This window comes from Cetorhinus maximus, chromosome 11 (assembly GCF_964194155.1).
Source record: "Cetorhinus maximus chromosome 11, sCetMax3.hap1.1, whole genome shotgun sequence".
Taxonomy (NCBI): Eukaryota; Metazoa; Chordata; class Chondrichthyes; order Lamniformes; family Cetorhinidae; genus Cetorhinus; species Cetorhinus maximus.
The window spans coordinates 9,144,902-9,170,513 of record NC_135889.1 but is presented as its reverse complement, the minus strand read 5'-3'; the positions used below and the strand labels follow the sequence as shown (position 1 = coordinate 9,170,513).

Here is a 25,612-nt window from a genome sequence, read left to right as displayed (position 1 = left end):
CCGGACACCCCGCACTCCCCCCTCCCCGGACACCCCGCACTCCCCCCTCCCCGGACACCCCGCACTCCCCCCTCCCCGGACACCCCGCACTCCCCCCTCCCCGGACACCCCGCACTCCCCCCTCCCCTGCACCCTGCGTTCCACCTTAGCCCGGCTGCTGCTCCCCCCCTTCCCCGCTAACCCTTCCCCCCTCTTGTTGGTCACCCTCCACACAACATGCACCGCACCGGCCGGTCTCGAGCATGGCCTGGCATTTACAGACACTCCCCAAAGAGGACAATGCGGCGGCAAATCACCGTTAATGGTCGGAGAAGTCTACCCCGGCCAGGCAGACACCACTGATAGGCAGTGGTGACTGTGAATGTTTCTGACTGGCGGGTAATTCGATTTGGCAGGAAGCACATTGTTCATTCAGGAACTTCGACCCACGTTTAAAGTCCCCAGAACAGAATCCCTACTGTTGATTCCAACAGCGGGAAACTGACATTGGGCCTGACGCCAAATTAAATTCTCCTGCTCACCACGCTTCCCATCGCTGGTGGGGCTGGAAGATTCCGCCCTATGTTTCTGATGGGAGTTTGGTTCCTTTGTTTCAGTTTGCTCTGTATTTTTCGCTTGCAAGTCAAAGGTTACAATGTGCAAACAGACCAGCTGCAGGACCCCAGAAAACAGGGATTTCTCCCTGACCAATATCCATCCCTCAAATAATGCCTGCGCACATCCTGCCATTATCGCATTGTGGATTGTGGGATCTTGCTGTGCGCAGACTGGCTGCTGCTGTTCAAACCGCTGCAACACTTCAAAAGCACATCACCGGTTCTAATGCGCTTTGGGACATCCATGAACGGCGCTATAGAAATGCAAAATTTTCTTTTTACTGCATCGTAATATCCACCGTCCACTGTCATAACAGAGGTTGAATATGCCTTCTATCTTTGTGCGCTGGGCGACTCTGTCCCATTCTGAATCTCTGGGCCAGCAACATAAAATGATCAGGTAGCCACGTAGGGAGAGGTCTTTTGTTCACCTACATATAAATTAAAGGCAGGAGTAGGCCACTCGGCCCCTCGAGTCTGCTCCACCATTGAAAAGGCTCATGGCTGATCTGAATGTAACCTCAACCCCACATTACTGCCTACCCCCGATAACCTTTCACCCCCTCTTGTTAATCAAGAATCTATCTAGCTCAGCCTTAAAAATGTTCAAAGACTCTGCTTCCATCGCCTTTTGAGGAAGAGAGTTCCAAAGATGAGAAAAAATTTCTCTTTATCTCTGTCTTAAATGAGCGGCCCCTTATTTTTAAATAGTGACCCCTAGTTCTAGATTCTTTTGCTTCCAATTTCCACCCCTTTATCCTCTTCACATGGTCCATCTCCGACACATCCCTTCCCTTCCTTGACCTCTGTCTCCATTTCTGGTGATAGACTACTAATATCCATTACAAGCCTTCCGACTCCCACAGCTACCTCGACTACAACTCCTTATATAAGATAAAAGCAAAATACTGCGGATGCTGGAAATCTGAAATAAAAACAGACAATGCTGGAAAAACTCAGCAGGTCTGACAGCATCTGTGGAGAGAGAAAGCGAGTCAACGTTTCAAGTGCATATGACTCTTCTTCAGAGCTTATTACAGCTCCTCACACCCCGCTTCCTGTAAGGACTCCATCCCATTCTCCCAGTTCCTCTGCCTCCATTGCATCTGTTCTGATAATGCTACCTTCCAACATGGCACTTCTGACATGTCTTCCTTCTTCCTTAACCGAGGGTTCCCCCTACCACTGTAGTTGACAGGGCCCTCAACCGCGTCCGACCTATCTCCCGCACCTCTGCCCTCACCCATTCCCCTCCCTCCCAAGGTCCCCCTTGTCCTCACTTTTCACCCCACCAGCCTCCGCATTCAAAGGATCATCCTCCGCCATTTCCACCAACTCCAGCATGATGCCACCACCAAACACATCTTCCTCTCACCCCAACCATCAACATTCCATAGAGACCATTCCCTCCGGGACACACTGGCCCACTCCTCCATCACCCCCAACTCCTCATCCCCTTCCAACAGCACCTTCCCATGCAATCACAAAATATGCAACACCTGCCCCTTTACCTCCTTCCTCCTCACCATCCAAGGGCCCAAACACTCCTTTCAGGTGAAGCAGCACTTCACTTGCACCCTCTTCAATTTAGTCTATTGCATTCGGGGCTCCCAATTTGGCCTCCTCTACACTGGGGAGACCAAACGCAGACTGGGTGACCGCTTTGCAGAACACCTTCGGTCTGTCCGCAAGCATGACCCAGACCTTCCTGTCGCTTGCCATTTCAACACACCACCCTGCTTTCATTCCCACATGTCCGTCCTTGGCCCTGCTGCAATGTTCCAGTGAAGCCCAACGCAAACTGGAGGAACAGAACCTCATCTTCCCATTAGGCATCTTCCCAGTCTTCTGGACTGAATATTGAGTTCAACAACTTCAGACCATGAACTGTCTCTTCCATCCTGATCCCGTTTTTAATCCAATTATTTTTATTTATTTGTTTATTTTTAATCCTTTTTCCCCAACACCCTCCCCACCCCCAACAGGGCCATCTAACACAACAACAACAACAAGGACAACAAAAATTGCTGCAAATTGTTGTTTTTGTTTTTGTTTCAGCTTTCCAGCATCCACAGTATTTTGCTTTTATCTTAGGGCCATCTATCACTAGTTTTTATGTTTTGCTTTCACAGAGCGCTGACCCTTGTTCTGCTATTAATACATTCTGCTTTCTTACCTTTATGCCATTATTAGCACCTCCTTTAGTCTTTAACATTACCATTAACACTCCCTTTGTCCTGTGCCCATGAATCTTTGTCAAATTTCTCCTTAGCTCCCACCTATCCCTGACCTTCTATTTTGCTCCACTTATCCCACCCCTTCTTCAACAGTATAAATTCCAGCATATTTCTACTTCCCTTTAGCTCTGAAGAAGAGTCATTCGGACTCAAGACATTAACTCTGTTTCTCTCTCCACAGATGCTGTCGGGCCTGCTGAGTTTTCCCAGCATTTTCTGTTTTTATTAAGTTAGGGAGAGGTCTTGTGGTGCAGTGGATTAGCATCCCTGCCTCTGAACCAGAAGCTCTGGGTTCAAATCCCACTCCAGGATTTGATGGCCAAGGAAGGGGTGTTCATAACTTGGCCAAGCAGGTTGAGTATCAGCCTGCAGGTCCTTCCCAACACATGCCATTGGCAGGTGGTAAGATTGGGAGAGATTCCTGGTCAACCATGCAATGGAAAGAATGTAGGAGCCTCTACTACCACTATCCTTACTCCAGACTACAACATGTATGTAACAGCGCATGTTGCCATAGCAACTCAGACTCCTAGGTAGGGTGGCCGGTTAGTTCAGTTACCTAGACGACTAGTGCGGATCAGGTTAGTGTGAACAGCATGGGGTTCGATCCCCATTCCAGCTGGGGTGGAGTCACGTCCTGCTTCCTTACTCTAGCCATGGTGGTGGTTATGGAACAATGGGTCGGACCTGCCTTTGGGCAGAGAACACAAGGAGAAGAAGCCATGTTGGAGTGCTGAACACAAATTACCCAGTGACCCCAGGCCGCGGGGAAGACCAAAGGCATTCATTGCTAAATACATTTTTAGCCAAAATCCATGTTTTGGCCAAGATCCATCGGGCAATAGTCCCAACAGGACCCTGTCCCTGGGATTTATCTTAAAAGGGTTGGAATTGAATAAGTGAGGCGGTGATGCTTCAGTTGTATGGGGCTTTGGTCAGACCCAATCTAGAGAAGCTGAGTGGAATTTCCCAGCCCCCTCATGCTGGTGGGATCTTCCGGTCCCGCTGATGTGAACGGAGATCTCAACAGCTCACCGGTCCCGCCGCGGGGAATCCCACCACTGGGGAGGCTGGAAAACTCTGGTCACTGTGTTCATTTCTGGGCACAGCACCTTCATTGGGACATAGCGCAGATCCACCAGACTGATACAGAGGTTTAAAAAGTTCAATTATGAGGACAGGTTGCACGGACTAGGCTTGTATTCCCTCGAATTTAGAAGATTGAGGGGCCACTTGATCGAATGTTCAAAATGATTAAGGGATTTGATAGGCCAGATAGAGAGAAACTGTGTCCTCTGTTGGTGGAGCTCAATGCAAATGGATCATTTTTAAACTGGAGCTTGGCTACTTCGGTGTGAAATCAGGAAATACTTTTCGTTGCACGAGGCACAGCAGAAATCTGATACTTTCTCTCATGATGGGCTGTTAGGGCTGGGAGCCAACTGAAATTTTCAAGGCTGAGGTTGATTGTTTTTGTTTGGTTAAGGTATGAAGGGATATGTAACTAAGATGGAGTTAAGGTACAGGTATGTTCTAATGGAATGGTGGAGCAGGTCTGAGGGGCTGAATGACATTCTCCTGTTTTCAAAGGGAATCGGGAGTGGGGCTTTCCAATGTGAAAGAAGCATGGGGAGGAGGGAATTTGACAAGAGAATTCCTGTTAAGTGTTGCAGCAATATCTCATCTTCTGCTTGTGCCAGTTACTTGTATCTGTCAGTCTATCCCTCCAGGAGTTTCCTGTACAATTACTGCTGTTCATCAGTCCTTCCTCAGAGTTGAATCTGTACACTAACTGGGATTTCTCTGGGAGATATCTGTACACTAACTGGGATTTCTCAGGGAGATACCCATACTCTAACTGGGATTTCTCTGGGAGATATCTGTACACTAACTGGGATTTCTCTGGGAGATATCTGTACACTAACTGGGATTTCTCTGGGAGATATCCATACACTAACTGAGATTTCTCTGGGAGATATCGGTACACTGGCTGGGATTTTTCTGGGAGTTATGTGTACGCTGACTGGGATTTCTATGGAAGAAATCTATACACTGACAGGGATTTCTCTGGGAGATACCTGTACACTAACTGGGATTTCTCTGGGAGATATCTGTACACTGACTGGGATTTCTCTGGGAGATATCTGTACACTGACTGGGATTTCTTTGGGGAATATCGATAGACTGACTGGGATTTCTCTGGGAGGTATCTGTACACTAACTACGATTTCTCATAGAGATAAATGGACACTGACCGGGATTTGACTGGAAGGTATCTGTACATTAAGTGGGAATTCTCTGGGGAATCGATACACTGACTGGGAATTCTCTGGGATATACCTGTACACTCGCTGGGATTTCTCTGAGAGATTCCTGTACACTGACTGGGATTTCTTTGGGAGATACCTGAACACTAACTGGGATTTTCTGGGAGATATATGAACACTAACTGGGATTTGTCTGGGTGATTCCTGTATACTAACTGGGATTTCTCTGGGAGATATCCATACACTGATTGGGATTTCTCTGGTGAATATCGATACACTGACTGGGATTCATCTGTGAGATATCTGTACACTGACTGGGATTTCTCTGGGAGATATATGAACACTAACTAGGATTTCTCTGGGCAATTCCAGTATACTATCTGGGATTTCTCTGGGAGATTGCTGTACACTGATTTGGATTTCTCTGGGAGATATCCGTACATTGACTGGGATTTCTCTGGTGAATATCGATACACTGACTGGGATTTCTCAGGGAAATTGCTGTATACTGACTGGTATTTCTCTGGGAGATATTGGTACACTGGCTGGGATTTCTCTGGGAGATATCTGTACGCTAACTGGGATTTCGCTGGGAGATATCTGCACACTGGCTGAGATTTCTCTGGGAGATATCTGTACACTGATTGGGATTTCTCTGGGAGATATCCGTACACTATCTGGGATATCTCTGGGAGATACCCGTACATTGACTGGGGTTTCTCAGGGAGATATCTATACCCTAACTTGGATTTCTCTGGGGAATTTCGATACACTAACTGGGACTTCTCTGGGGAATATCGATGCACTGGCTGGGATTTGTCTGGGAGATATGATAATGTGGATTCAAAATTGGCTTAGTTGTAGGAGACAGAGAGTGGCGACAGAAGGATGCTTTAGTGACTGGAAGCCAGTGTCCAGTGGTGTACCACAGGGATCTGTGCTGGGCCCCCTATTATTTGTCATTTATATAAACAACATAGATGACTATGTGGGGGGTAGGATTAGTAAGTTTGCGGATGACACAAAGATTGGCCGTGTGGTTAACAGTGAGGTTGAGTGTCTTGGACTACAGGAAGATATAGACGGGATGGTCAAATGGGCAGATAAGTGGCAGATGGAATTTAACCCTGAATAGTGTGAGGTGATACACTTTGGAAGGAGTAATTTGACAAGGAAGTATTCAATGAACGGCATGACACTAGGAAGTTCTGAGGAACAAAGGGACCTTGGCGTGTGTGTCCATAGATCTCTGAAGGTGGAGGGGCATGTTAGTGGGGCGGTGAAAAAGGCATATGGGACACTTGCCTTTATCAATCGAGGCATAGATTACAAAAGTAGGGAGATCATGTTGGAGTTGTATAGAACCTTGGTGAGGCCACAGCTGGAGTAGTGTGTGCAGTTTTGGTCGCCACATTATAGGAAGGATGTGATTGCACTAAAGGGGGTGCAGAGGAGATTCACTAGGATGTTGCCTGGGATGAAACATTTAAGTTATGAAGAGAGGTTGGATAGACTTGGGTTGTTTTCGTCAGAGCAGAGAAGACTGAGAGGCGACCTGATCGAGGAGTACAAGATTATGAGCGGCATGGACAGGGTGGATAGGGAGCAGCTGTTCCCCTTAGTTGAAGGGTCAGTCATGAGGGGACACAAGTTCAAGGTGAGGGGCAGAAGGTTTAGGGGGGATGTGAGGAAAAACTTTTTTACCCAGAGGGTGGTGACTGTCTGGAATGCACTGCCTGGGAGGGTGGTGGAGTCGGGTTGCCTCACATCCTTTAAAAAGTACCTGGATGAGCACTTAGCATGTCATAACATTCAAGGCTATGGGCCAAGTGCTGGTAAATGGGATTATGTAGGTAGGTCAGGTGTTTCGCACGTGTTGGTGCAGACTCGATGGGCCAAAGGGCCTCTTCTGCACTGTGATTCTGTGATTCTGAGATATCTGTACACTGATTGGGATTTCTCTGGGGAATATCGACACACTAACTGGGATTTCTCAGGGAGATATCTGTGTACTAACTGGGAATTCTCTGTGAGATATCTATGCACAAACTGGGAATTCTTTGGGGAATATCGATACACTAACTGGGATTTCTCTGGGGAATTTTGGTACACTGACTGGGACTTCTCTGGGAGATATTTGTACACTAACTGGGAATTCTCTGGGAGATATCTGAGCACTAAGTGTGAATTCTCTGGGGAATATCGATACGCTGACTTGGATTTCTCATGGAGGAAAATGGGCACTGACTGGGTTTTATCTGGTAGATATCTATACACTGACTGGGATTTCCCTGGGAGAGATCCGTACATCAATTGCAAATTCTTGAGAAGTATCTGTAAACTAAATGGGATTTCTCTAGGGAATATTGATACACTGACTGGGATTTCTCTGGGAGAAAGCTGTGCACTAACTGGGAATTCTCTGGGGAGTATTGGCACACTGACTGGGATTTCTCAAGGAGATACCTGTACATTGACTGGGATTTCTCTGGGAGATATCTGTACACTAACTGGGTATTCTCTGGGAGCTATCTGTGCACTGTCTGAGATTCTGAGGGAGGTAGCTGTATATATAACTGGTGTCTCTCAGTCTTTCACTCAGAGAGCTTTTACACACTAAACTGGAGGACCTGATGATCAACATCCTTCCTTAATCAGGCATTGTCAGCAAGATTGGCCGATTATACTTTATCAGTAATTACTTTTCCATTGCTTCCAGAGCTGGAGGGAAAGCAGTTCCTTTGGTTCAGTATTAGGAGTGGAGACGACACAACTTGAGTGATGTTGTTCCAGAGAGATATAGATCTTCAGATCAATGAATCTGTGACGGGGTGCAGTGAAAAAGAGGGGGGTAAGACCCACCTCAGCATTGCTCTCTGTTACTGCCACAGGGTTTACACCCCCTTTAACATCCTTGTAATCAAAACAAAGCAAGGGTTGCCTTCATACCTCCCTGCACTTAAGATTGTAAAACTAGTTGGCTCGGAAGATGAAATCTAATTTGCTTGTAACAAGGTGTAACTATTCATTCAAACCCCTGAGGGTTTGAGTAATGATGTAAATATTTTGTACACACGGCACCGATTGGGCTGAACTGTCAGTCATTCATGACCAACGCCTCAAGATAATGCTTACTAATACAGATCCACTCTGCTTAAATTGGCTAATTTACCCATCTTATAGCATCACAAATATGTTCCCCAAACCCATCAAACAACAGCAGCTTGCAATCATATCACACCTTTAACATCGTAAAACGTTCCAGGGGTGCTTCACTGGAGCACAGTCAGGGAAAATTTCACGTTGAGCCTCATAAGGTGATCAAAAGCTTTGTTTCAAGGAGCATCTTGATGGGGGAGGGAGGAGGACAGAGGGAGAGGTCTCGGGAGGGAACTCCAGAGCTTATAGGGGCCTAGACATCTAAAGACACCACTGCCAATGTTGGCGTGATTAAAATTGAGGGGCAAGAGGCCAGAATTGGAGGAACGTAGATCTCTCGGAAGTCTGGAGGCAATTATGGAGGTTGGTAGGAGGGGTTTTGGTGGGGGGGGGGAGGGGGGGGTGGGTGGGGGGTGGGGGTGCGAGGCATGAGGCCATGTACAGATGTGAACACTAGGATGAGAAATTTTGAAATCCAGATTGAGAACCAATGTAGGGTAGCGAATGGGGTCGGGAGCGTGGGGGTTGATGGGTGATTAGAATTCATTGCAAGTTAGGATACAGACAGTAAGAGCTGTCGGTGGGCTCAAAGCTTATGGAGGGTACGAGGCTGGACGTGCCCAGGAGAACAACGGTATAGTCGAGTCTCGAGGTAACACAGGTTGCAGCAGCAGGTGAGCTGAGACAGGTGTGGCGACGGGACGCGTTACATACGCGGCGGTAAGTGGTCTTCCTGAGGATCCGGGGTTCGGAAGCTCAGCTCAGGGTCAAAATAGGGTCAAATGGAACCGTCTGGCTCAGCCACTGGCAGTGGCCAGGGGAGCAGAATGGGGTTGCAACTTGAACTAAAAACTGCGCCTTAAACTCAGCTGAGCTCCCTTAACACCAGCAGTGATGAGAAGGAGACAGGACGAAATGGAAATTAGCCATGGATGGAGAGATAGGTGGAGAGAAGGAGGAGAATTTTAATCCAGCTATTTTTGCTGAAGTATTGTTTTAAGGTTTACAGAGGGGGGTGAATAGAAGTCACATTCTCGTTGCTCACTTGCTTTGCTGCGGAGCTGGTTGAAGTTGGACTCCACCCAAGCTTGATCTTGTGCGAGGATTAGTCATTGTGTAATTACATGGAATTCTTTTTTATGCAATCGTGCGAGTGTTCACTGGGTAACTACACAGAGTTCACTGATATGGCAATGTCTCTGTTAGATCACTTGGTCCTGAGCACTCACTGAGTATCTATACTGTGCCCTTGTTTATTCACAGAGTAATGATTACACTGTGTATCTTTTTATTATTTGGGATGTGGGCATCGCTGGCTGGGCCAGCATTTATTGCCCATCTCTAACTACCCTTGAGAAGGTGGTGGTGAGCTGCCTTCTTGAACTGCTGCAGTTCATATGGTGCAGGTACACCCACTGTGCTGTTAGGGAGGGGGAATCCAAGGGGACAGTAGTATGGTGGTAATGTGACTAGACTAGGTGGTAGAGGTCGCGGGTTTGGAAGGTGCTGTCCAAGGCTTTCACTAATGCCATTCATTGGGGGGAGATTTGCCCACCTTAAACAGTTTGGCCTGCGTGTGACATCCAGACCCATGGAAACATGGTTGACTCTGAACTGCGCTCCAAGATAGCCTACAAGCCACTCAGTTGTATCAAACCACTGCAAGAAAATGTATGCGCACGTTGTCCTGGTTCGTTCACCATGCAATGGTTACACTCTGTATCTGTGCAGTGAGTGCTGCATTGGTCCGAGGTGCCACACTCTGTGTAAAGCAATAAAACTGCCTGGCTGCTCCATTGGCTGAGGTGAATGTATCCACACTACCAGTTAGTAAAGAGCAGGGCATCTCGCAGTTCCCTGGCTGGCATTTGTCCCTCAACCAACACCACTGAAAGTAGATTAACAGCCCATTTATCACCATGGTGTCTGTGGGATCTTGCTATGTGTTGGATAGATGTTTTGTTTGCTTCTGTAGAGTGGTGACCCCCATTGCAAAGTAATTCATTTCCTGTGCTGGCCTTTCAGATGTTCCTAAGTGATAGGTTGGATGGAGTTAAGACACACATCATCTATAATCTAATGGAATGGAGGAACAGGCTCGACGGGCTGAATGGCCTCCTCCTGTTCCAAAGCCACAGTAAGGTGCTGTAGAGATACAGAAGCCTGTCTTTCTTTCCTCACTTTTTTCATCGAACGTTCTTGGCTATTTAAATGAACAAGGCAACCTGGCACTTACCGGGATTGACTGGAAAAGTCGGAACATTCCACCCAGCTGGATGTAAATCCTGGAGTAGATCCGGGTTGAGGTCCCGTTGAAGGTGTTCGCCACGACTAAGAAAGAATAGGGTCCAACTGTAAAGAATTCCCAGTCATAGGCTCCCGACGTCGGGATGGTCTGGTTCCTTTCAAACAGTCGTGTGTTTGGGTTCCACTTGTAAATGATGCTGTCAATGTTGTGATTATCTCCTTAAAGATAGAAGCAAATCCAGTCAGATACCAGGACATAGTCGTCAGCCCTTACTGACCAAACTAAAGGCTTCTGTCTACTGACACTCTAAGCAAAGCAGTCAACAGTGACCAACATAGCCCAGAGAGACAAGCAGCCTGTAGCCAGTGACAAAGGAATGAACTTGTGTAAAACCGTTCACAACTTCAGAACATCACAACAAATTTTACAGCCAACCTAGCACTTTTTGATGTGTAGCCACTTCTGGAATGTAGGAAACACAGGGACCAATTTGTGAAGAGCAAGATCCCACAGACAGCAGTGAGATAAGTGACCAAATCATCTAATTAATTTTTTGGTAGCACAGAACGTGATTATCGCTGAAAGAAGACATTTTGTCGAAGCTTTTTGTCTTGCACTCATCAGGACAATCGCAATAATACCAATGTCAGCCAAAACAATAGAAAGTTGTTGCTTCCCCTGACTTGGGTATTCTTGCGATAGTTCTGATGAGTGCAAGAGGAAAAGCTTTGACAAAATGCCTTTTTTAATCAACGCTCAAATTAATTTTTTAGCGATGCTGGTTTGAGGGATAAACATTGGCCAGGACACCGGGGACAATTCCCCTGTTCTTCTTCAATGAGTGCCTTGGGATCTTTTCCATCCACCCGAGAGGGCAGACAGGGTTTCAGCTTAATGTCTCATCCAAAAGACTGCCTCTTTGGCAGTGCAGCACATTCCCTCTACTGCGCTGAAGTGTCAGCCTAGATTCTGTGCACAAGTCTTGGAGTGGGACTTTGATCCCACAAGCCTCTGACTCAGACACGAGTATGCTACCAACTGAGCCACAGCTGATACAAAACAACCAGAGTCGGTGATTCCTGTCTACAGGTATGGTCTATGGTCCTGTGTATGCGTATTATGTATGCATACTATGTAGGCCAGTTAGCTTAACATTGGATATTAGGAAAATGTTAGAGTCTATTATAAAGGATGCAAAGCAGAGCATTTAGAAATGCATAATATAATCAAGCAGAGTCAGCATGGCTTCATGAAGGGGAAATCATGCCTGACAAATTTATTAGAATTCTTTGAGGAGGTAACAAGCAGGATAGATAAAGGAGAACCAGTAGATGTAATATATTTGGATTTCCAAAAGGCGTTCTATAAGGTACCGCACATAAAGCTACTTAATAAGATAAGATCCCATGGTGTTGGGGGTAGTATATTAACATGGATAGAGGATTGGCTAACTAATAGAAAACAGAGAGTTGGAATAAGGTGGGCATTTTCAGGATGGTAACCTGTAACTAGTGGAGTGCCACAGGGATCAGTGCTGGGGCCACAATTATTTACAATATATATTAATGATTTGGATGAGGGAAATGAATGTTCTATCGCCAACTTTGCAGATGACACAAAAATAGATGGGAAGGCAAGTGGTGAGGATGACACAAGGAGTCTACAGAGAGATAAAGAAAAGTTAAGTGAGTGGGCAAAAACTTGGCAAATGGAATATAATGTGGGAAAATGTGAGGTTATGCATTTTGGCAGGAAGAATAAAAGAGCTGAATATTATTTAAATGGAGAAAGACTGCAGAAAGCGGCAGCACAGAGGGATTTGAAGTTCCTCGTGCATGAATCCCAAAAAGCTAACATACAAGTTCAGCAGGTAATAAGGGAGGCAAATGGAATGTTGGCCTTTATTTCAAAGGGAATGGAGTATAAAAATAAGGAAGTCTTGCTAAAACTATACAAGGCACTAGTTAGACCACACCTAGAATACTGTGAATAGTTTTGGTCCCTTTATCTAAAGAAAGATGTACTGGCATTGGAGACAGTCCAGAGAAGGTTCACTAGGTTGATCCCAGGGATGGAGGGATTTTCTTATGAGGAGAGGTTGAGTAGGTTGGGCCTGCACTCATTGGAGTTTAGAAGAATGAGAGGCGACCTTATTGAAACATATAAGATTCTTAGGGGCCTTGACAGGGTAGATGCTGAGAGGTTGTTTCCCCTTGTGGGACAGTCTAGGACCAGAGGGCATAATCTCAGAGTAAGGAGTCGCCCATTTAAGACAGAGATGAGGAGGAATTTCTTCTCTCAGAGGATAATTAATCTGTGGAATTGTTTACCGCAGAGAGCTGTAGAGGCTGGGTCGTTAAGTATGTTCAAGGCTGAGATAGATTTTTAATCAGAAAGAGGATCAAGGGTTATGGGGTAAAGGCAGGAAAGTGGAGTTGAGGATTAGCAGATCAGCCATGATCTCACTGAATGGCGGAGCAGACTCGATGGGCTGAATGGCCTACTTCTGCTCCTACATCGAATGGTCTTATGGTATTGCTCTGTGTATAGGTGGCTGCAGCCTCTGCTTACATGTATCTTCCCATGTGAGAATCGAGATGATGAGGAATTGCCTCATTGAACTGGATTTAGGGAAAACTGGGGATTTAGGACATTAAACAGGAAAATCAGTTTGCACAGGAAGGGTGAAAATATACTAAGCAAAGTATACACAAATTGATTTGCAAGGACACAATATGGGATCAATTGTTAAAGTTAATATTTTATAATGTAACTAATGTCTTGCTAACTAATTGTTGCAATATGTTAATTACATAGATGGTTGATTTTTCAATTTAGGAATAAAAGGTTGAGTTTGGTTTGACTTGATTCTTTCCTGGTTGACATTGGGGCTGTTGATTTAATTACAATCGCTTGGAGTACAGAACTCGAGTATTGCTGAAGAAAAGAGACAGGCAGAAGCTTTGTGTCTTGCACTAATCAGGACAAACATAAGAATGGCAAATAAATTGTCGTGACCCTTTGAAATTTGGCATTCTTGCATTTGTCCTGATTTGTGCAAGACAAAAGCTTCGGCAGCCGGTGCCTCTCTTCTCACCAAACCTGAAATCGAGGTTGACTGCAATTTGCCCGCGTGTGCAACCTTGGCCTCAATTTTGTGCTTGTGGGGCGCGCGTGGTCAGTGGGCCTAGAAGCAGCCGTGGTGTCCACGAACGCGTCCAACTGCCCGCGAACGTCGGAGCGATGTGATTTCACGCTGGCTGGCCAATTAAGGACCCGGACATTGGTGCAGCGCTGCCAACAAGGTTGGGTAGGGGGGGTGGTGGTGATGTGGTGGGCACGGGTCGGATAGTGAACTGGAGGAGGGTGTAAAACAAGCCCAGGCAGCTCCCTGAAGGCTGCCAGGTGTTGGGGAGGAGCCTAACAGCTGTCAACAAGAGATTGGAAAACTTGGCATAAGTGATGGCACCTGGTGGGTACAGCAGGCGGGAGGGCAATGCTGGTGGCACACTGCCCCATGATTCCCAGGTGAGAGCCTGCACGCTCTAGTGGAGGCAGTCAGTGCCCAGCGTAAAACACTCATGTTGCGTGATGGCAAGAAGGGGCCACTCTGCCCGACCAAGAAGGCCTGGACAGAGATGGCTGCCTAGGTGAGCAGGCATGATGTGGTGGCGCTGTACATGGATCCAATGCCAGAAACGGGTTCAGTGATCTTCTGTGTTCCGCAAGAGCGACTACCAACTACCAACTTGGCATGGAGCTGAGCATAGATGCCTTGGAGGTTGGCCATAAGCTATGGCGCTCAGGGGTGTGAGATGCAGAGTGCCAAATGGCACATATCCCTGTGCCTGCCAAGGCTGGGAGATGTTGCCGCTCACCTTGGCGTGTATAGAAGGGTGAGGGGTGCCAATCCGATGGGCACCTCAAACTGGCTCTCCTGGGGGTGGGTTGCGAGGCTGGAATGGTACTGCAGGTAGAGGATGGGCTAAAGAATGCATTTGTGTCCGTGCAGGAGAAGAGAAGCCATAATGCGCTGGAGTGCACATGAACGGGTGGCGGGGTACCCAACATCCTGATCCTGTCCAGGTCTGAGATGGACGCCCTGGACATGGAAGGAGAGCGAGGAGCAAGGTCCACAGGTCGCGGAGGGGCAGGGGTCTGGGAGGACAGTAAGAGTGCAGCGGGTAGATGAGAGGCCGGGGGGGAGTGTGAAAGAAGGGCAGGGCCGTGGCATCTTCAGTGGGAAGTTCAAATCCAGAGTACCCATTGCTTGGCCACTCAGTGCCTCAGTGAGGCACGTGCCCATTTTGGCAAGCAACCTTTGTGCTTGCACACACACACTTAGGGCAGAACTTTGCCCTCGTCAGGTGGGCTTGGTGGGAGCGGTCAGGAAGCTGCCCGCCGCCCGCAATCGGGGCCAGACCGCGATTTCACGTTGGCGGCCAATTAAAGCCCGCCCAGCATGAAACGCGCGCTGGTGGGGGGAGGAGGGCGAGCACGCCAGTGTGTGCAGAAATATCTCCCTGAGGGACAGAGCTGCCTCAGGGAGATGAAGATATGAAAAATCAAAAATAAAGACTTTGAAATTGTTAAAAAAAACATGTCCCCCACACGAACCGGGACATGTTATCGAAACCTCATCCCACTTGTGGATTCTGAAAAATTGCCAAAAAATTTGGCCCTCAGCGATGATGTTCTTATCTGACATGTTCTGTTTCTCCCCCAGAAATGCCATCCCCACAATGAGCGGCTGACCCTTCTTGACACCTGAGGAATTGCCAAGTGATGTACCTGTGTCACAGATACCGCCTCCTCCATGGAGAGAGTGGGGAATCTCAAGGAGAGGCAGCTCCATCGACAGAATCAGAGCTTCCTGGTGTCGCCATCAGACCTGCACTCCCGCACAGCGGCTGTGACCTCAGGAGGTCATTGCCAGTGTGCAAGATGGATAGGGCACCTAGTCTCTCTGCTGGGTGCCTGTCCATCACTGGTGAGCAGGGAGGTCCAGACGTGCCTCACACTGGCGGACGAGCTGCCTGTCATCGCTGTGGGCTCCTCTCACGGCTCTCTGGGTGAGGGCAGCAGCTCCTCCGTCCCTCTGCCAGTGACCGTGGCATCTCCTGAGGCCGTGACGATTGATGAGTGCCCAGCCACGTCGCTGGTCACACCCTCCCAAGGGGAGCCTGCTCAGGCCCCACCAGCCAGAGGATGACAGCCAAGGTCATCAGGGCCGACACGACAGCAGAGTCAGCAGCCTGCCTCCAAATCCGCTGCCAGCGAGGGGGGCACCAAGATGCAGCGCTGGCAAGCGTAGGTTTACGGCATCGTGGGCACAGGGTGGAGTTTTCACACGTGACATGCGTCCATTCCATCAGTGTAACGTCTTGTTTATGTGTCGCTTTGGCAGCCATATCATGTTTTGTTCCTTATTTTCAACTCTAGTAAAGATATAAAGCAAGCTGTTTCAATGCCCTGAGTGTCGCTCATGTCTCCCATAAGTGCAGAGCTCAGCAGTGCCTTATGATAGACACAGGGGCAGCAAACTTTATCACAGAGGTTGTGAGGTGACACTGGGGTCATGGGATTGCCTCCTCAGAGATGTATGTGACGGAAGCAATGCCCTCGCACTGAGATGGAGGCCGTCCTAGCTGCCCAGCTGAAGGAGTGTTGAATCAAGGCCTCCCTGGTGACCCTGCCTCCCTGAAGGTTCATCACGTCTGCCTCCTTGTCCTCACCCTGTGCCTGCCCGGGATCCTCATCAGATCCATCTGCAGAGTCTTCCTCTGAGGCCTGTGGAGCTGCCTCACTATCCTCATCCTCGAGTGGGTTCCCCCCTTGCCAGTGCCAGATTGTGCAGAGCACAGCAGGCCACGATGATAAGCGAGACGCACTCTGGAGGATATTGCAGGGAAACCCCGGAAAGGTCCAGGCAGCGGGACCTCATCTTCAGTAACCCAATTGTCCTCTCAATCACTGCCCCTGTGGAGGCTTAACTCCAGTTATACCTCTCCTCCGCCTCTGTCCTAGGGTGCCAGAGCCACCTTTTCAACAGATACCCTCTTGTCACCCAGAAGCCAACCATCCAGCTGGGCTGAAGCCATGAACAGCCTTGGCACCCGGGAGTGTCGCAGGATGTAGGCATCATGGGAGCTGCCAGGGTACCTTGCACAGACTTACAGAACCTGGGTCATGTGGTCGCAGACTATCTGCACGTTCATGGAATGGTAACCCTTCCTCTTCACAAAGGCACCCGGCTGCCCCTTGATGGTCACGTGAGTGGAAGCTATGGCACCCCGGATGCGGGGGACCCAGCAACAGTTGCCAAGCCTCTGGCTCACTCAGCCTGGCTGACCTCGTCCGTCCAGTAATGAATGAATGTGAGGACCCATCTGAACAGAGCGTCAATGACGAGTCCGACACAACGGTGGACAGCTGACTGGGACACTCCGCACAGATCCCCCACTGACCCCTGGAAAGATCCGGATGCAAATAACTTGAGGGCTACTGTGACCTTCAGAGCCACTGGCATTGGGTGCCCACCCATACAGTTGGAGGCGATCTCCAGACCAATCATCTGGCATATTGATGTCACGGTGTCCCTGGAGAGGCAGGGCCTCCTGCGGTACTGGACCTCGGACACGTTGAGGTAGCTGGATCGCTGCCTGTGCACACTGGCAGCAGGATAGTGGCATCTTCTGCAGTTCCATCCGCCTTGCTCTCCCTGCTGGTCCTGCACCCCCTGTACCTGCCCCTGTCCTCCCACAGGTCACCCCCTACGGCACTGCCTGCGGATACCTGGCCTCCTCTCCCTTCTGCCCCTCTCTTCCTCCTTAGAGGAGGTGCCCCCAATGGAGACCACAATCCCCATCGGCTGAGATGCGGGTGGCACTGCCCCGTGTACTGACGGCTGCACTGGGCAGAAATGCTCCAACGGAGTTGACAAAACAAAAGTTCTCAGAACAAGGCTAACAAAGCAAAAACTCCAGAAGAAACCAGAGGAAATGGTCGGAAATCTCAACAATAAAGCAACAGCAAACTCTCACCTCCTGAGCTCCTGAGCAGTCACACAGCCTCCTGCTCCAGACCCCTTTTATCCCGGCCTTGGGTGAGAAAAGTGAAAAATCGCGATGGCCGCCACTGACCGAAAAATGGCACAGGCAACGTAAAATTCCAGCCAATTGCCCTTTTTAATGGCCTTACGTTGCCGATTAGTATCGCGCGAATGCGCGGCGACGTGGGGACGCGCGCCTGACATCATCGCGCACGATTTAATGCTCATCTAGGTCAGCTGCGGCGCCCGAGGCCAACACGTAAAATTCTGGCCCTCGTGTGTCCCGTGCACTTCTCTTGACCACAAACGCGCGTCTTAGTTTCAAGAGAACACTGACGAAGGCTGATCTGCTTCCCCCCTCCACGGAAATATCTGACCGCCTTTCTTGCAGTCTCAATAAAGGCAACAAAATATAATGAAGCAAAGTATTTAAGAAGGCTTAAATAGCCCAGCGGGCAATGGAATGAATCTTCCATCCCGAAATCGGAGCGCGTCATTTTCGAAATGCTGCATCGTTGCGCCACATCATCCCAAGCGCAGGGATTTATTTGATGTTCCCAGGCAGCCTGGGTTCAGGGGTCAGATTCGACGCTTTAAATCCCCACCACCTCCAAATTTCTCTCCAAAGTCGAACCGAACTTGGCCACTAGGGTTTCACTCGCTTGCCTCACGACCGAAAGGTTTGTATTTCTACAGCGTCTTTCATGACCTCAGGATGTGCCAAAGTACGTTACAGCCAATGAAGTGCTTCTGAAGTGTCGCCACTGTTGTGATGTGGGAAACGCAGCCGCCAATTTGCGCACAGCAAGCTCCCACAAACAGCAACATGATAATAACCGGGTCACCTGTTGTTGTGATATTGAGTGAGGGAATAAATTGTATGTTTATTCACTTTCTTTGCACCCTCCATGTTATCAGTCATAACGTTTTGGAAGTCAGGGGAAAATGGCCAATTGACTGATCAATAATCGTCCAGTTGGTCAGGCAAGGTCGTGCATTGCCAGAACGGGCATGTTGGATAGCCAATGGTGTGAATGCCGGGGGTGGGGGGGGGCAGTTAAAGGTGGGAGGTCATGTGACAAAATCTCCTGGAATACCTTCAAGCAGAGTTGGCAACCCCAACTAGACTAATAGTGACTGATCAGTTCCCCGAGCTGGAATAAGCACTTTTCAGTTATACTGGATCCACTAATTCGTGTTAAAACTTACAGGGAAAATACTGGATGCGTGTGAAAGAACTTTGAGACTTCGATTCTGTGTGCAGATTGGACTGAAATCAATTAATTAATAAATTAATGAAGTAATTTTGGTGTAGTCACTGTTGTAATGCAGTAAGCACAGCACACACTCAAATCCCACAAACAGCGATATGATAAGAAAGCCTGTTTTTTGCAATTTTGGTTGATGGATAAATATTGACCGGGACACGGGGTGGGGGGGGGGTGGGGGGGGATGGTGGAGAACGCCCCTGCTCTTCTTCAAAATAGTGCCATGGGATCTTTAACATCCACCCGAGAGAGCAGACAGGGATTTGGCTTAAAATCTGATCTAAAAGAAGGACAATGCAGCTTTCCCTCAGTACTGCACTGGAGTGTCAGCCTGCTAGTGTCTGCTGTTTGTGGTACCTGTTATATTATTCCAGTACGATTTAGGATCTATACGTTCACGTGTATGTATACATAAGGATCCAGAGTGCCACATCACCCGGCTGCGCTACAGTTTGCGTATCGAATGAACAATGTATCAGGCCACAGCACATCGTTGTGATCTGAGAAATACATTCGATGAAGTTCCAGCATTTGAATTTAAAAGCGTGATTATTTTGATCTACTGGGAGCCGCAAGACATAACAGTACCGGTGCCATATCTATTATCCTAGTCCATTAGATAATAAGTTGGTACTGTTTTTGAAATTTATTGCCGATAAGGAGCTCACACTTATACTCAAACTTCTGCTGAATCCGATGAGGGGTTGCAGTATTTCTGCTTATATATCTCCAACCCATCACCCTCCATCTGAAACCAATCCACTATCAGGGCTTCTACTATTTTATTCATTGTCATGAATTCATTTCACAACATCTCTCCTCTTCAAAAAAAAGTTATCTTCTATCAATGATATAAGCAGAAATACATCCATTGTATTTCCCAATTTTTTTAAGTGAGTGTATAATATCACAATACATTTACAAATTATTAAATAATTATATCCAATAGGTCTGTGATATGTACATATATGTTCTATTTATTAGCATGACAACTTACATTTATATAGCGCCTTTAACATTGTAAAATGTCCCAAGGCAGTTCACAGGAGCATTATTAAACAAAATTTGACACCCAGTCACATAACAGAGATATTAGGACAGGTGACCAAAAGCTTGGTCAAAATGGGAGGTTTTAAGGAGTGTCTTAAAGGAGGAAAGCGAGGTAGAGAGGGGGAGAGATTTAGGGAGGGTATTCCAGAGCTTAGGGCCGGAATTTTCCGTGCCCGCTGGCATTGGGCGTGTTCAGTGGCGTGAGTGGACAATATGGCGCGATTGGTTTCGCGATGGCGTGAAACCAGTTTGCGATCATCCGCTCAGCCCACTGATGGCGTGTTTCCCACCATCGGACGTCGGGAACCTCATTGTAATACATCTGCATATCATTATTAGGCCAGCCCACCGGAATTGCACTCCCCCACTGCTGGATCGCCTGTCCACGTTGGCAGGAACTCGGAGGTGAGTGCACAGTAACGTTGTGCAGAGCTCACCAGGGTCGCCTGTTGGACTTTAAGCTTGAGAGCATTGGGGAGGGGGTCAAGAGCTGCCTTGTGGTTGAGGAGACTTGGGGGGTGTGGGGAGGGGAAGCAAGGGCAGCCCTGCCATTGAATATAGCGCACAAGTATTCAGGGTGGGGGGGTAGGGTGGGGGGAGGGAAGGACCACGCATTAGGGAAACCTAAATAAAGTGACCATTCCTCTGCAGCTGAGACAGTTCAGACGCAGCCACATTGATTTGATTGGAGTTGGGCCTCTAGCTTCTCTGCCCACTCAAGCAACACAGAGGCATGAAAGTGCCACCAAGTGCTCCAGAGCTTTTCACCCCTCGGGCACAGACTGCAAACCAATGAGCATTTTAGTGGACTGTAGTACAGTTGGACAACTGCACACGATGTACAATCTCCTCACTAAAGCTGGCCGTGAAGCAGTCACTGATGAAGGTGCTCACAGCCCCTTGCAATGTCAGCATCCCGGTTTGGACCAGTCTCCCCCATGGTTCAAGCTAACAGGGCAGCCTTGCAGTGCGGGTTAGGAGAATGCCTGTGCCTGAGCTGAGAGCACAACATGCAGTCCAGTCGGCAAAGCTGCTGCCAATCGGTCAGGTGGAGTGGGTGGGGTTTCGGGCAGCCATGCAGCGAATCTCTGGCCATCAAAGTGTTGGCCATGTCTCTGGGACACTTAACCAGGAAAGGTTCTGCTAACCATGTGTCTCTCTCTTTCATCCTGCAGGAGGAGCACATCAGGACCATGGAGCCTGGTGAACTGGCTGTATGCCTGATGGCCCCACAGAGAGCAAAGACAACGGAGGAGAGAGTGACAGAGGCTCCTGGCTGCGCAGAGGCAGGAGCAGCAACCTCAGGAAGAAGGGGCAGTTGGGGATCCCGCACACGCCACCGAAGAGCCACAGGGAGCCATCGCTGATCGGCACTTAGCGACACCCAGGGTCTATAGACGCCGCCTTTCATTCCTGCTGATGACTGAGAACCAGTGTCACCGAACACTGTGCGTATCTAGGGAACTGATCGCTCACATCTGCCAGCTACTGTAGGATTTGATGCCACGGGGACATGGAGGGCATCCTCTGCCAGTGGCCGTGAAAGTGGGCTGAACTTCATCACTGATGCCATAGTTGGCCTCCAACAGTGTGTACATGAGAGAGGTGCGGGGCAGCTCGATCTCACTCCAGCTTCCCCTTCTCCTCAAGGAGTCAGCCTGGGGCCCCTGGGCACCTATAGGGAGGAGGATCAGCAGGTGGACACTCCGGGCCCATCCACCCAGGTGACCCTGGGAGTGTCCAGCCACCCAAATCCCCTCTTCCTGTAGCCTCAGTAGCTCCAGCTCCACAGGCCAAGGAGGGTGCCACTGCCACACAGCAGGTCCCTGAAAGCAGGCCGGGGTCTTCCAAGTCTCAGCCCTCCAGAAGTCAGCGCAGACAGGATGTCGCAGTCAGCAGGCTGCCTCCACGTCCACTGTGGATGTCTGGGGAGCACCAAGACGTAGCGGCAGGGTTAGGACAGTTAAGAGGATGTTGTTGCACAGCCTGGACACGGGTGTTAATCATTGGTACATACTGTTCACTATTGTCAATAAACTCCCAAGAAAGTCTCCCTGCCTATGGCTCCTTGTTCTGATGAGCAGTGTTTGTGTCACTCAGATGTGAAACCTTTCTGCACAAAATAAAGGCAGGTATCTCGGTCCAGGGCCTCTTCCCTGTGCTTTGTGTAGCCTTCAGAATAAAGTGATGGTCCAGCCTCACACTCACTGGACACATTAGTGATGCCTGCACCTCGGTGGTGCTGGTTATTGCTGCCAGAATGTCGTGGGCAGGCATCAGAGTTCCATCATTCTCTCTGTGCTCTCAGCAGCTTTAAGGTGGGTCTGGCCTCCATCTTTTCAGCATCTGTGACCAGTGATGCTCTGCTCCTGAAGGGGTCAGGTGCTGAAGGCAGACAAAGGATCAGATGCTTCTAAAGTTTCATGGCTGTGTCTCCATGATATGACCCTGATCACAGAGTGTGAGCGAGCTTCCCTCGGCCAGACAGGAGTCAGACATTCTCAGAGTCTATGTGAAGATCTATGGAGTGTCCTCACTGCATGTCATCATCATCCTTCTGCAATCGAGAGACTATTAGGGCCTCCACTGCATCTCCATGACAGGAGCATTCTCTCAGAGAGTATTAGCGCTGCAATAAGCCAGATTGGAGTCAAACATTCATAGATGCAACGTGAGGATCTATGGGGACACCTCACTGCATGTTGTCATCATCCTCCACGACTCTAGCAGCTATGAGGGCCTCCCGAGTGCGCCTGCCTTGCCTGGCCAGAGCGAGGGCCTCACTACCATCATTGTCACCTTCGAGGACCTCCTCACTCTCGCATCGTTAACGTCCTCTTCATCGGAGGAGACCTCCAGCTCCTCCTCAGCCAGCTCCTCACCCCGATGCAGTGCCAGGTTATAAAGGGCACAGCAGACGACGATGATACGTGACACCCTCTGTGGACTATATTGCTGGGCTCCACCAGACCGGTCCAGGCACTGGAACCGCATCTTCAGCATCCCGATGGTTTGCTCCACCAAGTTGCGAGTTGCAGCATGAGCCTCATTATACCGTCGCTCTGCTGCAGTCTGAGGCCGCCACATGGGTGTCGTCAGCCATGGCCTCTGTCAATAGCCCTTGTCCTCAAGAAGCCATCGCTGCAGCTTCTGTGGACCCTGGAATACGTCAGGGATCTGTGACTGACTGAGGATGTAGGAGTTGTGCACACTCCCTGGAAACCATGCACAGACCTGCAGGATGTGTTTGTGGTGGTCGCACACCAGCTGCACATTCAGCGAGTGGAATCCCTTGTGGTTGATGTAGTTCACCGCGTGTTGTGATGGAGATCTGAGCGCCAGGTGAGAGCAATCGATCGCACCCTGACCCTGTGGGAAACCCGAGATCTGGGTAAATCCAATCGCTCTGGCATCCTGGCAGCACTGGCCCCGGGTGAAATGCACAAAGTTTTGTGCCCTCGCAATGATGGCATCCGTGACCTCATGGATGCATTTGAGGGTTGCAGCAGTGCAGGACCGACATCCTGGACTGAGGTCTCCGTGGCGGCCGCCATCCTACCAGTGTTGACCTCGGTGCGTTGCAATGCCGGCCCTATCACCTCAGCCTGAAGATGGACGGACTCCTCCATGGTGCCTTGCAATCTGAGGAATGCAGTGGACATCCCTTCCTGATGTTCCCGAGCTTGCCTTTGCAGCTCCAGCAACTGTGACATGACTGAGTCCAGAGGCTCATCATCTGGTTCGGACTCAGCAGATTTCTGACCTCCAGCAGTTCTCCAAGTGCCGGGGACCTGGGAAGTCCCTGTCGCTGCCTGCTGTGGATCAGACAGTGCGATGTGCTCACCAGATTGTGATCCTGAGGCTATTCTAAAGCTAGGTCCCACCAAGGTGTGTGTCTCTGTGCTGGTGGAGAGTGTGGGTGAGCGGGGTGACTCACAGGTTCCTCTTCAGTTTATTTGGGGCTTGATTGGAGGCCCTGGGTTGTGAACTCTGTTGGCTGTTTCCCAGATGTGCCTGCGGAAGCAAGGGGAGGTAACTAGTGCATGGCAGTGGCCTGTGAAACAGGACATATCACTCACAGCATGGTTGATGGATGTTGCACAGCTGGATCCTCACTTTATAGAGCAGCGCCGACCTCACCGTCAGCACTGGAATGGTCCAGATCATCGCTGGCCAGCTGGATGGCTCTGTTTTCAAAGTCCATGAGGACCTTGATTTCAGGCATTCATCCACCAGTCTGCGACCTCTCCCTGTTGTGTGCCAGCTTGTCCTGCCTGAATAGAGATGGGGAGAGTGTAAGCAGGATGTCTGCCAGGCCAGATGATAAGTATGCCTGGCATGTGTGGGTGGTGAGTAGTCCCATGGACGGGATGAGGACAATGACGGTGTGTGTGAGAGAGTGAATGGTGATGCCCCATTAACTGGCAGTGAGTGAGATCCCTGTGGATGTGTGACGGGTTTGTGAGTGTGTGAGTTGAGAGTGATGAGAAGAGTGACTTACCCTGGTGGAATGGAGGAGATCATTCATCCTCTTGCGGCACTGGGTGGCTGTCCTCTTTTGAAAGGCTTTGGCACTGACCACTGCTGCCACTACTTTAAATATGGTGCCCAGCATGATGAAGCGGCGAGGTGATGGTGTGGCAGGCGAATGAGAGCCCGCCCGCCATGGGAATGGCGCGTTTCCCGGGAATGCATAACTAATGTGGCAGGTTTGGGACGATACGGCGTGAAAACCCACCATTGCGGCCGGCGGGTAAAATGTCGTTTAACCCACCCGCTACCGCACTTAGTGCAAATCTGGGACCATTCCGCCCTTGGGCTTGGGCAGTTGAAGGCATGGCCGCCAAGGGCTGAGTTGGAGGAGCACAGAGACTTTGGAGGTTTGTGCAGCTGGAGGAAGTCACAGAGATAGGGAGGAGGCTTGGGTGGATTTGAAGCCAGTGATGAGAATTTAAAACTTGAAGTGTTGCCGGATCAATGTAGGTCAGCGAGCGTGGAGGTATTGGATGAATGGGACTTGGTATCAGACTGAATATGGATAGCACAGCTTTGGATGTGTTGAAGTTTACAGGGTGCGGGAGATAGGAAGTTGCCTAGAAGAGTATTGGAATAGCTGAGTTAAAGGCAATAGCTGCACAGATAAGGGGTTTCAGCCAGCAAACGTGCTGAGACGGGAGGGGTGGTAACGGGTAATGTTACAGAGGTGGGAGTAAGTGGTTTTGGTGGCAGAGAGGACATGAGGTCAAAAGCGTAGCTCCAGGTCACGTTGTGAACTCTCTGGCTCCGTCTCGAACACTGGCCAGGGAGAGGGATGGAGCCATTGGCTGAAGAACCGGGTTTGCAGTTCGGAAGACAATAGCTTCGGCTTGTCCAGTGTTGGACTGGGGGAAATTTCTGCTCCTCCAGTCAGACAAGCTATGGGACAAATCAGAGGCAGTGGAGGGGTTGAAAGGGCTGGTGGTGAGGTAGAAGTGTGTGTCCTTAGCATACATGTGGAACCTGATAGTGTGTTTTAGGGTGATGTTGCCAAGAGGCAGCATCCAGAAATAGGGGCAGTATTCCAATACGTGCCTGATACACCATGAGCTTTTGTCATTGTGGCATTTACTGTCACTGTGAAAAGGTGAGAAATGCCAAATTAGCTTTCACCTCTTATCCGTGTGGTTCCGATGGACAGCGTCCAGGTTATCATCTAATGGGACACCTACAGATCCCATTGTGAATCAACAATTGGGG

General features: G+C 49.3%; 1 protein-coding gene across 1 annotated transcript in view; it reads right to left on the bottom strand.

Annotated features, from left to right (window-relative positions):
* LOC144686247 (thrombospondin-type laminin G domain and EAR repeat-containing protein-like) overlaps nucleotides 1-25,612 on the bottom strand; it is an 80,832-nt gene that overhangs the window by 8,475 nt on the left and 46,745 nt on the right. The window contains exon 9 of the mRNA XM_078551341.1: nucleotides 10,496-10,725. Within this exon, the coding sequence (XP_078407467.1) occupies nucleotides 10,496-10,725 (230 nt within the window). The remainder of the gene's footprint in view (nucleotides 1-10,495; nucleotides 10,726-25,612) is intronic.